This window comes from Zootoca vivipara, chromosome 17, assembly GCF_963506605.1.
Source record: "Zootoca vivipara chromosome 17, rZooViv1.1, whole genome shotgun sequence".
NCBI classification, from domain to species: Eukaryota; Metazoa; Chordata; class Lepidosauria; order Squamata; family Lacertidae; genus Zootoca; species Zootoca vivipara.
Window position 1 is genome coordinate 22596761 of NC_083292.1, and position 14470 is coordinate 22611230.

The 14470-nt window shown below is 48.6% G+C and overlaps 2 protein-coding genes across 2 annotated transcripts in view; one reads left to right on the plus strand and one right to left on the minus strand.

Annotated features, from left to right (window-relative positions):
* Positions 1-3076: 3076 nt before the first annotated feature.
* Positions 3077-13343, minus strand: SPRING1 (SREBF pathway regulator in golgi 1). Its single transcript, XM_035098785.2, has 5 exons — positions 12733-13343; positions 11293-11449; positions 7777-7928; positions 6628-6741; positions 3077-5543 (listed from the first exon to the last, which is right to left on the minus strand). Exons 1-5 carry the CDS (start codon positions 12841-12843, stop codon positions 5460-5462), a joined length of 618 nt encoding a protein of 205 aa, XP_034954676.1. The 5' UTR covers positions 12844-13343; the 3' UTR covers positions 3077-5459.
* A 101-nt stretch (positions 13344-13444) lies between these two features.
* The window catches only part of RNFT2 (ring finger protein, transmembrane 2), a 36094-nt gene continuing 35068 nt past the window's right edge, over positions 13445-14470 (plus strand). Inside the window, exon 1 of the mRNA XM_035098402.2 lies at positions 13445-13492. The gene's annotated coding sequence lies outside the window, so the exon portion shown is untranslated. The remainder of the gene's footprint in view (positions 13493-14470) is intronic.

Below are 14470 nucleotides of genomic sequence, written 5' to 3' on the forward strand. Positions count from 1 at the left end.
GAAGAGCAGTATATAAATAGGTAAAGGTAAAGGGACCCCTGACCATTAGGTCCAGTTGTGACCGACTCTGGGGTTACGCGCTCATCTCACATTATTGGCCGAGGGAGCCGGCGTATACCGTGTTTCTCATATTATAAGACACGTCTTATATTTATTTTTTCCTCAAAAAAACACACTATGGCTTATTTTCAAGGGGTGTCTTATTTTTTTCCTCCTCCTCCTGCCGCGGCCGGCATTGCTGCTGCGCCTATCACTATGTCTTATTTTCGGGGTATGGCTTATATTCCTTGAATGCTTAAAAATCCTGCTATGGCTTATTTTATGGGTATGTCTTAAAATATGAGAAACAGGGTAGCTTCCAGGTCATGTGGCCAGCATGACAAAGCCGCTTCTGGCAAACCAGAGCAGCACATGGAAACGCCGTTTACCTTCCCACTATAGCGGTTCCTATTTATCTACTTGCATTTTGATGTGCTTTCTAACTACTAGGTTGGCAGGATACAGTATTACAAATAAACAAACTAAGGTGGGGAAATTTGTGTGACCAGAAATCCATCCGATACCACATTTGGAGCTTTTGCATAATAAACTCACAGCTGCTCAGTTCTCCAGAGCAGCGATAACCGGGATTGACGTCCCCTTTTGTCCCGAAATGACACATCCATTCCCATCTCCCTTTCCTGGAGCAGATCCTGCCAGTGGGAGAATAATGGGATTCTGGAAAGCCATTTGTTATCTGGCACGACAGCCTGCAGAAAATGTCGTCCCAGCTGGGTTAACAGAAAAATCAACATCTCCATTTGATTAAGTGGCTGCCAAATGACTCTCACCTTGATGGGTCAGAGGGCAAGAAAACAGGGCAGAGCAACTTCCCGGAGCATCTACCCATCCTCTCTTTGAGAGCAAAAGATCTTCATTTCTTCTGCAGTCACAAAAGCACCTCGCAGTAGCTTCCAGCAATTCAGCTTCCTGGGACGGCCCAGAGTTCTAGTATTATGAGAGGCGGCTTTAAGATACTTCTGCCACTCACCTCTGCCACATCATTGCTATTCACCGAAGGGAAGTCGGTGATGCTGTGGTCTAAACCACTGAGCCTCTTGGGCTTGCCGATCAGGTGGTCGGCAGTTTGAATCCCCATGACGGGGTGAGCTCCCATTGCTCTGTCCCAGCTTCTGCCAACCTAGCAGTTCGAAAGCATACTGGTGCAAGTAGATAAATAGGTACCACTGTGGCGGGAAGGTAAATGGCATTTCTACGCGCTCTGGTTTCCGTCACGGTGTTCCATTGCACCAGAAGCGGTTTAGTCATGCTAGCCACATGACCCGGAAAGCTGTTTATGGACAAACGCCGGCTCCCTCAGCCTGAAAGAGAGATGAGTGCTGCAACCCCAGCCGATGACTGGACTTAACTGTCCGGGGTCCTTTACCTTTTTACTTTTTATTCACCTTTCCCCCTGCAACTAATAGAGCCATTCAGATGACAAAAAGCCGGAATAATTTACACCGGGGTAAATTACACTGGTGGGACTCACCCTCAGTAGTGTTGTGGCAAAGGATGCGGGTGGCGCTGTGGTCTAAACCACTGAGCCTCTTGGGCTTGCTGATCGGAAGGTCGGTGGTTCGAATCCCCGCGATGGGGTGAGCTCCCATAGCTCTGTCCCAGCTCCTGCCAACCTAGCAGTTCAAAAGCACACATGTGCAAGTACAGTCATACCTCGGCTTAAGTACGCTTCGGTTTGAGTACTTTCAGTTTAAGTACTCCGCGGACCCGCCTGGAACGGATTAATCCACTTTCCATTACTTTCAATGGGAAAGTTCGCTTCAGGTTAAGTACGCTTCAAGTTAAGTACAGACTTCCGGAACCAATTGTGTACTTAAACCGAGGTACCATGTGGCCAGCATGACAAAGCCACTTCTGGCGAACCAGAGTAGCACACGGAAACGCCGTTTACCTTCCCGCTGTAGCGGTTCCTATTTATCTACTTGCATTTTGACGTGCTTTCGAACTGCTAGGTTGGCAGGAGCTGGGACCAAGCAACGGGAGCTCACCCTGTCACAGGGATTCGAACCGCCGACCTTCTGATCAGCAAGCCCTAGGCTCAGTGGTTTAACCACAGCGCCACCTGGGTCCCTGTTCTAAGATCATACAACCTCCTAAAATTTTGCAATAATCCTGCAATATTAGAAGGTTGTATAGTTAGGAATGCATTGCCATGATCAATGCAGATTGCTCTGCGTTGCCTTTCAGCTAGATCTATTTTCTACGCACGGACCTGGGCCAAGGGAACAATCCAGCAACTTCTTTCGGAGTGGCTTGTGTTTATCTTGACATTCCATTGTACGTTAACAGAACTCGCTCATCATTCTCTTGAAACCGAAGCCCATTATCTTTCAGGGTTGCTAAATGCTTAGCACTGAAGCAGCACTCTCTCACTTGTGTAGCCCTTGCAATTGAAACATTTTGCACCCACATATGCCTGGAAATCTGTGACCCTCTAGAACAGCATTCCCCAAACTTGGGTCTCCAACTGTTGACTGACTACAACTCCCATCATCCCTAGCTAGCAGGACCAAGTGTCAGGGATGGTGCGAATTGTAGTCCAAAACCAGCTGGAGACCCAAGTTTGGGAAACCCTGCTTGAGAACCCTGTTCTTTTAACCTTCGGTCCCCAAGCGCGTGTGGACTACAACACACAGCATCCTTGATTGTTAGGCTAAGCTGGCTGTGGATGATGGGTATTGTAGTCCACCTAAATCTGGGGATCTAAGGTTGAAGAACACACTGCTCTAGCCATTTCCTGGACTCGTGCTGACATAAGCCCCAACCATGACTATCAGTGGTCAAGGATGATGGGAGCTGTAGTCCAAATAACATCGGGAAGGCTCCAGGTTTAAGATCCCAGACTTACTGGCTTGTGCTGATGGTATCTGGCATCCAGAATATCTGGAGGGCACCATGTCGGCTACTGCTGCCTTCCTAGGGCAAACAAGGAATGACTCCTTATTCAGAAAGTCTCCCACCAGCAACCATGTGGGTGAGGAATATTTCACCATTCAATAAACAGGAGAACAAGAAGTTTAGTTTGTGATGGGAGTGTATTTAGACTTTTGTTTCACACTGGAAGTGGGAAAATCAGAGGCGACAAAGAGTATTCCATGATCAGCAGAAGATTAAAGCTTTCTGTGGTCAGAGAGAACTCATTAGCTGAGTTGTGGACCCTTGGGCAGGGATGCTACACCCTGGCCCTCAAGATGTCGCTGAATCAGTTCCCATCAGGCCCAGAAAGCATGGTCCATGTTCAGGGATGATGGGAGTTGTAGTTCAGTAACATTTGGAGGGTCAGAGGTTCCCCACGCTTGCTCTACACCAGGCATCCCCAAACTCCAGCCCTCCAGATGTTTTGGACTACAATTCCCATCTTCCCCGACCACTGGTCCTGTTAGCTAGGGATCATGGGAGTTGTAGGCCAAAACATCTGGAGGGCCGCAGTTTGGGGGTGCCTGCTCTACACCCAGGTGCATAGCTGCCAAGTTTTCCCTTTTCTCGCGAGGAAGCCTGTTCAGCATAAGGGAATTTCCCTTAAAAAAAGGGAGAACTTGGCAGCTATGCCCGGGTGGCTCATTCCAAGGAGACCTGATGATGTCACAGGAGAGGAAAACAGCTGCATCACAAAACATAGATTGCCTCCCAAACTCCAGGTGACACATGGAGCAGAAAAGCATCTTTAGTGGGATAGGAGAGCAGGAAAAAACCTCACATCTGGCAACCAATGCACCCCTTCGGTTTCAGGTAGTACATGCTTAGACAAGCCTTAAAAGCCCCGATATGTTGACTCATTTACCAGAAGTAATGCATTTAAGTGTTTACTCGATTCTGACCAAATTAGCTTCCTAGAACACAACACTTATCAGGAGGCTGACCTGGTCAGAACTGAGTGGACACTTCCAGAGTTCATGCTAAATCAGGCATAGGCAAACTCGGCCCTCCAGATGTTTTGGGACTACAACTCCCATCATCCCTAGCTAACAGGACCAGTGGTCAGGGATGATGGGAATTGTAGTCTCAAAACATCTGGAGGGCCGAGTTTGCCTGTGCCTGTGCTAAATACATGACCTCTGGTAAATGAGGCCCCACAGCTGCTAGAGGGCTGTGAGAATTTGTGTCCCGGGCTTTTTAAGACTCGCCCGCCCATTTTACTACTTGAAACCAAAGGGACGCAATGGTTACCAGATGCCAAATACCTTGGCGTTATTTTCACCTCTCCTACCCCACTCCTTGGGTCATTCAATGCCTCGCTCATTGGGTTGCCACTGCAGTAGCAGAGATTCAGAACTGCAAGCATCTGTGCAATGCGTACTACATTTATAGGTTTCTTTTTTTTGGTTTACTTTCCCCCAACCCACAGCCATCTAATCACAGTACCACAACCCACTAATCCCTGCTGGCTGAATTTGACAGGTGGGTGGGGGCTTCCCACACGACAATCACCAAACATCATGGCGATGTGGGGAGCGAGGCTGATCATCGGTGCTTGTGAAGCCCTGTGGGAACAGCTCTGATCAGCTGACCATTTTTTGTAAATCCCATTTTTTGCGACAGCTGCCTCCTTATGCGACACCAGGTGTGTGTGTGTGGGGTGTGCTAGGGTAAAAAAGCTCCCTGGTCCAAATGGGGAAGCCTGGTGGGTCCAGATAGCCCCACAGGCCAGGGATTTTCCACCCCGGATATGCAGAGAAACCTCAGCTCTATTTATAGCTCCAAAGCCATGCAGAGCCAGGAAACAGGGTGCTATTTGCTACCGCCCCCTGCTGGCAAGCAACAGCCAAATCAATTCAAAGATCAGACCGTGCGGAACAAGATTAATGACAAAGCTTGGAGAAAAATCTAAGGTGAAGGGCTTTCTCTGTCCCATGTTAGAACGTCACCGGCACCCTCCTGGCACCGTCTTCTAGAACACCCTGCAATACGTTTTGAGCCGTAGTGTCATCCCAATAAATAATTCGTATTTACACAGCACGGTTTGAGGATACAGGACGTCTCTCGCCTGCAAGGAACCGAGCACCGCTCTCTCATCTCAAGGGACCTTTTGTCATTCACTGTGTTTGTTGGCCAGGCCAGAGAGAGAGAGAGAGAAGGCCCACAGGCTACGGGGAGAGAGACACAACTTCTATTATGTTCGTATCTCAAAATGGGGGCAGGACTGACTGTAGCCACAGTGCAGTGCCTGAGCACAGTCCTTTGGCGACAGCCGGCGGAGGGTCTCTCACCGCCCTCATTCCATTTTCTAACTGCAGGGAGGCGGCAACAGGCGGATGAAAGAGGCTATTTCCTGAAAGGTTAAGTTGGGTGCCGCAGCACAAAGGCAGGTGTCCGAGCGTCCTCACAACGTCACCGTTCCACAATCGCTAACGCCTCCGGTCTCTCTCTCTCTCCTTGCTGCCACAGTCCCCTTGCCGCTATCACACTGGCAGGAGGTCCGGAGGGTACTCCCCGTAGCAGTATTTCGCAATGGGGTTGCGGTAGGTGTTCTCATGCTGCACGCTCTGGGCAAAGGGGAGAAATAGAGGGGGGGGGAGAGATATATATTTGTTAGGGAGGGGACAGAGCACATGCAGGGACACAGATTTGCCAGGCAGCTACGGAGCGTGGCCACCAGCTGAATGACAGAGCGCACATCTGTCACGGATGCTGTGGCTGAGATTCCTGCACTGCAGGGGGTTGGACTAGATGACCGTTGGGGTCCCTTCCAATTCTACGATTGTAGGCTTTTCATGCATGAAATTGCTGCTGCCATCAGTGCTGGAAGGAAGACCTGCTCCCTGCTTGCAAGGCCCATTTCCACCTGGCCTAGGGGGTGGAGTCCAGACTCACCTGGAACAGCTAAAAGAGGCTCCTGGGAGATCGGAGGGACATTGCTAGAACAACCCTTGGGTTGGCGCAACTGGCTAAAATGTTTTTTAAAGGTTTTAATTTTGGTTCCTCTTTTTTGTTTTTGGGTTGGTTGGGGTTGGTTAAATGTTTAGCTGGGGTTGGCAGTTATTTTAATTTGGGTATAACTGTAGATGGCTTGTTATTGCTATTATTATTATTATTATTATTATTATTATTATTATTATTTCTATTGATTTATTTAGTCCATATAAGATATTCTGTTTTTTAATGTTTGATGTTTTATTATGTTTTCATATATGCTGTAAGCCACCCAGACTGGCTGGGAAAACCTGGCCAGATAGGCAGGATATAAATAATAAAATAATATTTATTTATATTATATTATTATTATTATTTCTGTTGGTTTATTGATTGATTTATAGTCTGTATAAGATATTCTGCTTTTCATATATGCTGTAAACCACCCAGAGTGGCTGGGAAAACCTAGGGATATGAATACATTTATTATTATTATTATTATTATTATTATTATTATTATTATTGAAATCCCAGGCTCTATCCCAGGCACCCCAGGTGAGAACAGGGTCCCCCCAAATGGTTGCTATTGATCCCCTCTGCCCGACTAACAGTTGGGTTGTCTTGCTCATCTGTTGCACTTAACCCACCAGGAGCAGGATGGGAGCAGAGGAGATCATGAGCCGCTGCTCAGTCAGCCCCGCAGACCTCTCCCTGTACCTGCGAGGAGGTCCTGCACTTGGCCAAGCACAACTCAAAGTGATCTTCCACAGCCATGAAGAGGTTCCGGAAGGCGACCGCAGCTCGGTTTAGAAAGTGCTCCAGCAGCCGTTGCTGGGGGTTAAAAAATAAAAAAAGTTAGGTGACAACAGAAGAGTTATGAAGGCAGGAATGGCACTGTGGAGGAGAAGGAACAGCAGCAGACAACGGGCAAGCATTTTCTATTTTTATTTTTGGATAAAGTTTTATTAACAGTTTTCACAATATTATAAAAGACAAGCTAATCTACATGAATAAGAAAGAAAGAAAGAAAGAAAGAAAGAAAGAAAGAAAGAAAGAAAAAGATAGACAAGATAGAAGAATTCAGAATCCTCTCTCACAAATACAGTCGCACCTTGGATCTCGAACACCTTGCGAGTCAAATGTTTTGGCTCCCGAACGCCGCAAACCTGGGAGTGCGTGTTCCGGTTTGCGAACGTTCTTTGGAACCCTAACATCTGATGCGGCTTCCGATTGGCTGCAGGAAGCTCCTGCAGCCAATCGGAAGCTGTGCCGTGGTTGTCAAACGTTTCCGGAAGTCGAATGGACTTCCGGAACGGATTCCGTTCGACAACCAAGGTACGACTGTAAATCCTAACTTTTGTCCTATACAGAGAAAGGAGTCTCCTCCCAGCCTTTCACCCTGAGAGATCTCCAACAGGCAAGCATTTTTGAGTCGCTGAAGTCCCCATTAAAATATGAGCAAACAGAACGACGCTGATGACACAAACTGGGAGGAGCTGCAAACTTTATGGAGGATGAACTTGTTGTTGTTGTTGTTGTTGTTGTTGTTGTTTTGGTTAATAATTTTTTTCTTAAGAGTGGAGAACTGGGCTGAAAATGAGTGAAATGCAACCAGGCAGGTGCTGGAGAAAATATATAGATGTATGTGTATTAGTTGAAAAAGAAAACCAGCAGATGGCAAAGGAAATCGAATGGCCTGCTTGAGCCCTGTAAGAGTATTCCAACAGAGGGCATGGCTGGCTGGCACCTCGAAGGGCAGCACTCCTTTCTTATTTATGCGATGCTTTCTTATTTATGCCATGCCAGCGATGCTGCGCTGCAACATTTTGCTGCAGTTGGCCAGGGTTCATACCAAACACATCGTACCTTGTTGGGCTGCAAGCAGCAGGAAACGCAGGCTTCGTAGATGCTGCAGCATCCGTTGGGCAAGCAGCTCTCGCAGCTATAGAGCTTTGCACTGGGGGCTTTGACGTCGCAGCAGCCGTTCACCAGCAAGTCCTTCCTTTCGCAGATGTAACCTATCCCCCCCCCAAAAAAAAACACCGGAAGAGCTATTGAGGATGGAGACAGCACTTGACATTCTAGATTGTTTGAAATCAGAGTGAAGAGACAACAAATATACAGTGGTACCTTGGTTCTCAAACTTAATCCATTCCGCAAGTCCGTTCCAAAACCAAGCCACACTTTCCCAAAGAAAGTAATGCAAAACAGATTAATCCATTCCAGACTTTTAAAAACAACCCCTAAAACAGCAATTTAACATGAATTTTATTATCTAACAAGACCATTGATCCATAAAATGAAAGCAATAATCAATGTACAGTATAGTACTATAAAATAAACAAGAAAGTATTGTAGATGATAAAAATTAAAAATTAATTATTTTTCTTACCAGGACTGATGATAGTCATTGTTTGGATGGTGTTTTTTTTTAGCCATTTCCACAGTCACACAATAAATCAATCAGTTGCTGAACTGGGTTCCACACAGTCCCAAAAACAAATTAACCGAAAAAGCCTCAAAGACAAAACCGCAAAATAAATAGCAAAAACAAAAGCACCAAACTTAATCTGTTCTGGAAGTCCGTTTGACTTCTGGAATGTTCGAAAACCAAAGCGCAGCTTCTGATAGGTGCAAGTGCCCTGGAAACAATAGCCAACAGCCACATCGGACGTTCGGCTTCTGAAAAACGTTCAAAAACCGGAACACTTAATTCCAGGTTTTGGGCGTTTGAGAACCAAGGTACCACTGTACAGTGGAACCTCGACTTACGTACGGCTCTACTTATGTTCGATTCCAGTTACGACCTTCAGTAGGTGCTTTGACTTATGAACTTTCCTCTAGACACAAACAGAGGCCATGCCAGCAGTCCAGAGCTCGCCCGGCTGGCTGCGGGACAGCGCTGGACCCTCCGCCACCGGGGAGAGGGCCCCCATCCCACCCCCGAAGCTGTGGAAGAGGTGCCGCCTGCAAGAGGCACAGCAGGGCTCACTGCAGCCCCAAACCCTGCCGAGCAACTAATCTGAGGAAGTCCAGAGAAGAACCTGGCCTGGCAAGAAAAAAAAGTGACCCTGGCCAAAGTGAATCAGCTCTTTACTGACCCTTGCCCCACCCCCAGCGTGTAGCCAGGTAAGCCCGTCCACCCTCAGTGCACGTAAGGGGGAAAAAATGTTAATTTTTTTCATCTACAATACTGTCTCATTTATTTTATTTTATAGTACAGTACATTGATTATTGCCTTCATTTTAAGGATCTATGGTCTCATTAGACAGTAAAATCCGTGTTAAATTGCTGTTTTAGGGGGTGTTTTTCATCGTCTAGAACGGATCAATTCACTTCTCCATTACTTTCTATGTAAAAGTGTGCCTCTACTTATGTACATTTCTAGTTATGACCGGACCCCCGGAACGGATTATGGTTGTAAGTAGAGGTTCCACTGGTATTAGGGAAAGCCATAGAACATAGAGTTCTGCCTTGGGCATAGAGTGCTGTCATTGGCCCCTCTAGCTCAGAACTGTCTACACTGACTGGCAGCAACTCCCCAGGGATTCAGCAGGGAGCTTCCCCTAGCCCAGGCATCCCCAAACTGTGGCCCTCCAGATGTTTTGGCCTACAACTCCCATGATCCCTAGCTAAGAGGACCAGCGGGTCAGGGATGATGGGAATTGTAGTCCAAAACATCTGGAGGGACGAATTTTGGGGATGCCTGACCTAGCCTACCAGGGATTGAACCAGAAACCTTTTGCATGCAAATCAAATGTTCTTCCACTGCGCTACAGTGGCGTGGTGCTTATGGCTGCACAGCAGGATATTGCGCTTCCCCCCTGCCAATTCCTACAGAGCCCTTGAGCTTCCGCACGACATAAATGCCACTCCCAGGGAAATGCTGTACAAGCTTAGCACTCGTTTCCTTGAATTCTGCTTCCAGGAAAAACTCGGTTGCAAATAACACGGAAATGAAGAGCTAAAGATGTGCTACATTCCACTATTAGGGCCAGGAGACATCTGGTTTTCAACTTCGTGATATATCACCAGCTAAACATCGTGACATACTGATATATATCACAATGTTTGAAAGAAGGATGGAGCTAGGCTTAGGGAGCTGGGTATGTTTAGCCTGGAGAAGAAAAGGTTAAGGGGTGATATGATAACCATGTTCAAATATATAAAAGGATGTCATATAGAGGAGGGAGAAAGGTTGTTTTCTGCTGCTCCAGAGAAGCGGACACGGAGCAACGGATTCAAACTACAAGAAAGAAAATTCCACCTAAACATTAGGAAGAACTTCCTGACAGTAAGAGCTGTTCGGCAGTGGAATTTGCTGCCAAGGAGTGTGGTGGAGTCTCCTTCTTTGGAGGTCTTTAAGCAGAGGCTTGACAGCCATCTGTCAGGAATGCTTTGATGGTGTTTCCTGCTTGGCAGGGGGTTGGACTGGATGGCCCTTGTGGTCTCTTCCAACTCTATGATTCTATGATTCTATGATTCAATTGGATGGCACTGTTTTCCCCACATGGCGATATTTTGCACAGCACACACTCACATATTGTGATTTGCAATATATCGCCAGGTCAAAAATTATGAAAGCAGTATCATGAGATGGACTTGAAACCGGTTTTTGGACGATATATCGCCCGTCCCTAACATGCATCATGATTCGTGATATCTGTATTACCAGGTCAAAAATTATGAATCCAGTATCATATATGGATTTAAAACTGGTTTATTGATATCTCACCCAGCCCTATCACCTGTATTACTGGAAATGGTTTATTATGTTGTGTAAAAGCTCAGGCACAACGAGGAAATGACAGCATTCTTTTCGCACAGTGGCCAACCAGATGGAATGAGAATCTCTCTCCACCTGCGACTCCCAACTCCCAGGAACTGGTACCCAGAGGAATGCAGCCTCCATCAGGGGAGATGGAACACAGCTCTCCTGTTTCACCAGTCCTAGGTAAAGGTAAAGGTACCCTTGACCGTTAGGTCCAGTCGCGGACGACTCTGGGGTTGTGATGCTCCTCTCGCTCTATAGGCCGAGGGAGCCGGCGTTTGTCCACAGACAGCTTCCAGGTTATGTGGCCAGCATGACTAAGCCGCTTCTGGTGAAACCAGAGCAGCGCACGGAAATGCCGTTTGCCTACCCACCAGAGCGGTACCTATTTATCTACTTGCACTTTGGCATGCTTTCGAACTGCTAGGTTGGCAAGAGCAGAGCCCGAACAACGGGAGCTCACCCCGTTGCAGGGATTCAAACCGCTGGCCTTCTGATCAGCAAGCCCTAGGCTAAGTGCTTTAGACCACAGCGCCATGCGCGTTCACCAGTCCTACTCCAGCACTAACCACTACACTACACCACACCACCCTTGGAAGAGGGAGCCTCACCCAGCTCATCTGTGATCAGCAGCTTCCCCTGGACAGAGTTCCGGCATTGGTTACCAGGCTGGCTGCCATTCCCGGAGTTGAACTGCACTTTCCACGCGATCGGGTGATCCTCGTCTTGCACCTGGAGGAGATTCCGATCTCGTACGGCTCGCTCTTCCTGAAACGGAAAACAGAGGAGCATGGGAAGCAAGCTACAGTCCTGTCCTCCCGATGCTGCCTGAACCTGCAGCAGGGGAGAAGAGATTTCAAAAGGTCATTTTCTTCATTGTATTTTTCCATTGGGGAGGTGGGTTGCCCATGCCTCATTTCAAAAAAAACCCCTAGATGCATGGGTCTCACAAGCCGCTACACCTTTGAATTTAAAGAGCACCTCAGGACCCTCTCTTCACATCTGCAAGATGGTGAGCATGTTGATCGACCTTACAGGGCTGTTGTAAAGAGTTCAACAAAGGTGGACCGTGGAAAGCACACTGAACCCCTGAGAGCTGTATTGCAGGGATAGCCAAAGGGGTGCCCTCTAGATGGGATGGACTGCAACTCTCACCTTCCCGGACCATTGGCTGTGCTGCGCTTTATATAAATGCTAATGTTTATAGTTTAAACATAATGTTTAAAGCTATGGTTTCCCCAGTAGTGATGTATGGAAGTGAGAGCTGGACCATAAAGAAGGCTGATCGCCGAAGAATTGATGCTTTTGAATTATGGTGCTGGAGGAGACTCTTGAGAGTCCCATGGACTGCAAGAAGATCAAACCTATCCATTCTTAAGGAAATCAGCCCTGAGTGCTCACTGGAAGGATAGATCCTGAAGCTGAGGCTCCAATACTTTGGCCACCTCATGAGAAGAGAACACTCCCTGGAAAAGACCCTGATGCTGGGAAAGATTGAGGGCACAACAAGGAGAAGGGGATGACAGAGGACGAGATGGTTGGACAGTGTTCTCGAAGCTACAAACATGAGTCTGACCAAACTGCGGGAGGCAGTGGAAGACAGGAGTGCCTGGCATGCTCTGGTCCACGGGGTCACGAAGAGTCGGACACGACTAAACAACAACATTTATAGGGCCTACCAAGTCCAGCATCCTGTTCTCACAGTGGTCACACAACCAGCAAGTGGGACGCAAACACAACTGGGATTCAGAAGCACTGCTGCCTCCAATGGTGAGAGGCAGCGGTGGCACAGTGGTTAGCGTCTCAGACTAGGACCTGGGAGACCAGAGTTCAAATCCCCCTGGCGCTCATCTGTGGACCACCTTGGGCCGACTGCTGCCTCTCAGCCTAACCTACCTCACAGGGTTATTGTGTGAAGGATAATTTGGGGGAGCAGGGGAGAACCCCGTCGGCCTTTGGCCGACCGTAAACGCGATCGATACAAATAATAGAGACGCCGGAAAACGAAACGAGAGAGAGGTGCTGGGGCGACGTGGGGGGTCTGGACTGACCTGCTTGAAGGTGCTGCTGAGGAAATAGATGAGGGACAGCCCGAAGACGACCCCCAGGACCCAGCGCTTCCGAAGCAGCCTCCGCCACACCAGGGCCAGAATCTGCACCATGGAGAAGGACTAAGCGGGGGTCAAGCGACGACCCGGAAAGAAAACGGGGGGGGGGGCGGCGGCGGCGGATCGGGCTCTTCCTTGGCTTGGCTAGCCCACCCGGGGGTCTGGGGCGCGAGGGGGAGCCCGGGAGACCCCCGCCTCATCCCCGGGCAGGCCTCCGGGTGCGATCGTGGGGGGCATGTGAAGGGGAGGGAGATACGGGGAGACCGTGAGCCGCTTCAGAGAGGGTGGGCTTTCTGAGCAGCCAAGGAGCCCCTTTCCTTGCTCTCCCACCAAAAAAACAAACCCGCTTCCAAGTCGATCCGAATTAAGGAGGCGATCCGAATTAAGGGCCTGGATCCGAATTAAGGGAGCGGCGATCCGAATTAAGGAGAAGGCACGGAAAGCAAGCCCGGGGTGTTGACGGGGCGGGGGGGGGTTCTTCGCCTGCCTTTGTGCGGCGATCGCAGGAACGCCCGGCTGCCTTCCTCCGTCTCTCTCCTCCCTCCCCCCGGAAGCGAGAGGGTTACTTTGTGTCCAATTGAGAATGCTCCGGTCGGAGGGGGGGGGTGGAGACGGAAGTCACGTGCGTGGAGGGAGCGCGGGGGAGGGAAGGAGGGAGGAGCAAAGAGGGAGGGGCCGATCCGCCTAACAGCCCGGGGACCAGGTAATATAATGTTCCATCAGGCGCGGAGGGATGGTGATGGTGTTTGTTTTTATTCCTCCATTCATTTCTGATCGCTTTCTTGCTTTATGGGTGGCTGGGAGTTCCAAGACGATCTTCTCCTTTCCTGGTTGGAGAATAAAAATAAGCCAGGAGGAAAGAAGGATGGAGGGGTTAAGGTTGCCCCCCCATCATTCCTCCCCCCCCATCTCATGCCCCTGGCCAAGCAGCAATACATCCCAGTGTTGAATGCCAGGTTTATCTCTCCCTCTAAATATAGAGGAACATCCAATGCTTTGATCTAGGGCCTAGTTCTCACTGAGCTGGAAAGCCTGGACCACTTCAGGCTGCTGTTTTAGCCGCGGGTGTTAGGGTATATTCTTCCCTACCAATTTTTGGACATACTGTATAGACCTGCATGTCAACAACCAAACCATCGGGGAGGAGTGTCGACCCAGAATCCCGACCTGCTTGTTCTTGTATGTGCAGGGATCAATTTTGTTTGTATGTTTAGGGGAGCATTCAAGGGGAAAGATTTCCCCAGGAAAGATAGCCCAGCAGTCGAGCACATGCTTTTCATGCAAAAGGTGCCAGGTTCATGTCCCCAATGTCGGTAGGACTGACTGGGAGAGATTTCCCAGAGAGCTGCTGCCAGTCAGTGTTTACAAACTGGGCTAGGCAGGCCACAGGTCTGTCTTGGAATAGGGCCTCTTCCTGTTTCAGAGGTGGTATATTAAAAGCGCACACTCTCCGTCACCAAAGAATACTGGAAACTGTAGTTTATTCCTCTTAGATCTACAATTTCCAGCACCCTTAAACTACAGCTCCCAGAATTCTGGTGCAGGGAGACTGCGTGATGTGCTCACAGCCTAAGTATGATGAAGGGTGCTGCATGTTAATCCCACTCACCTCCAGTGAAAAACTACAGTTAAGAACCATATGTAGAATGAGAGGGGAGAATTCTAGACTTGGCAGTATCTG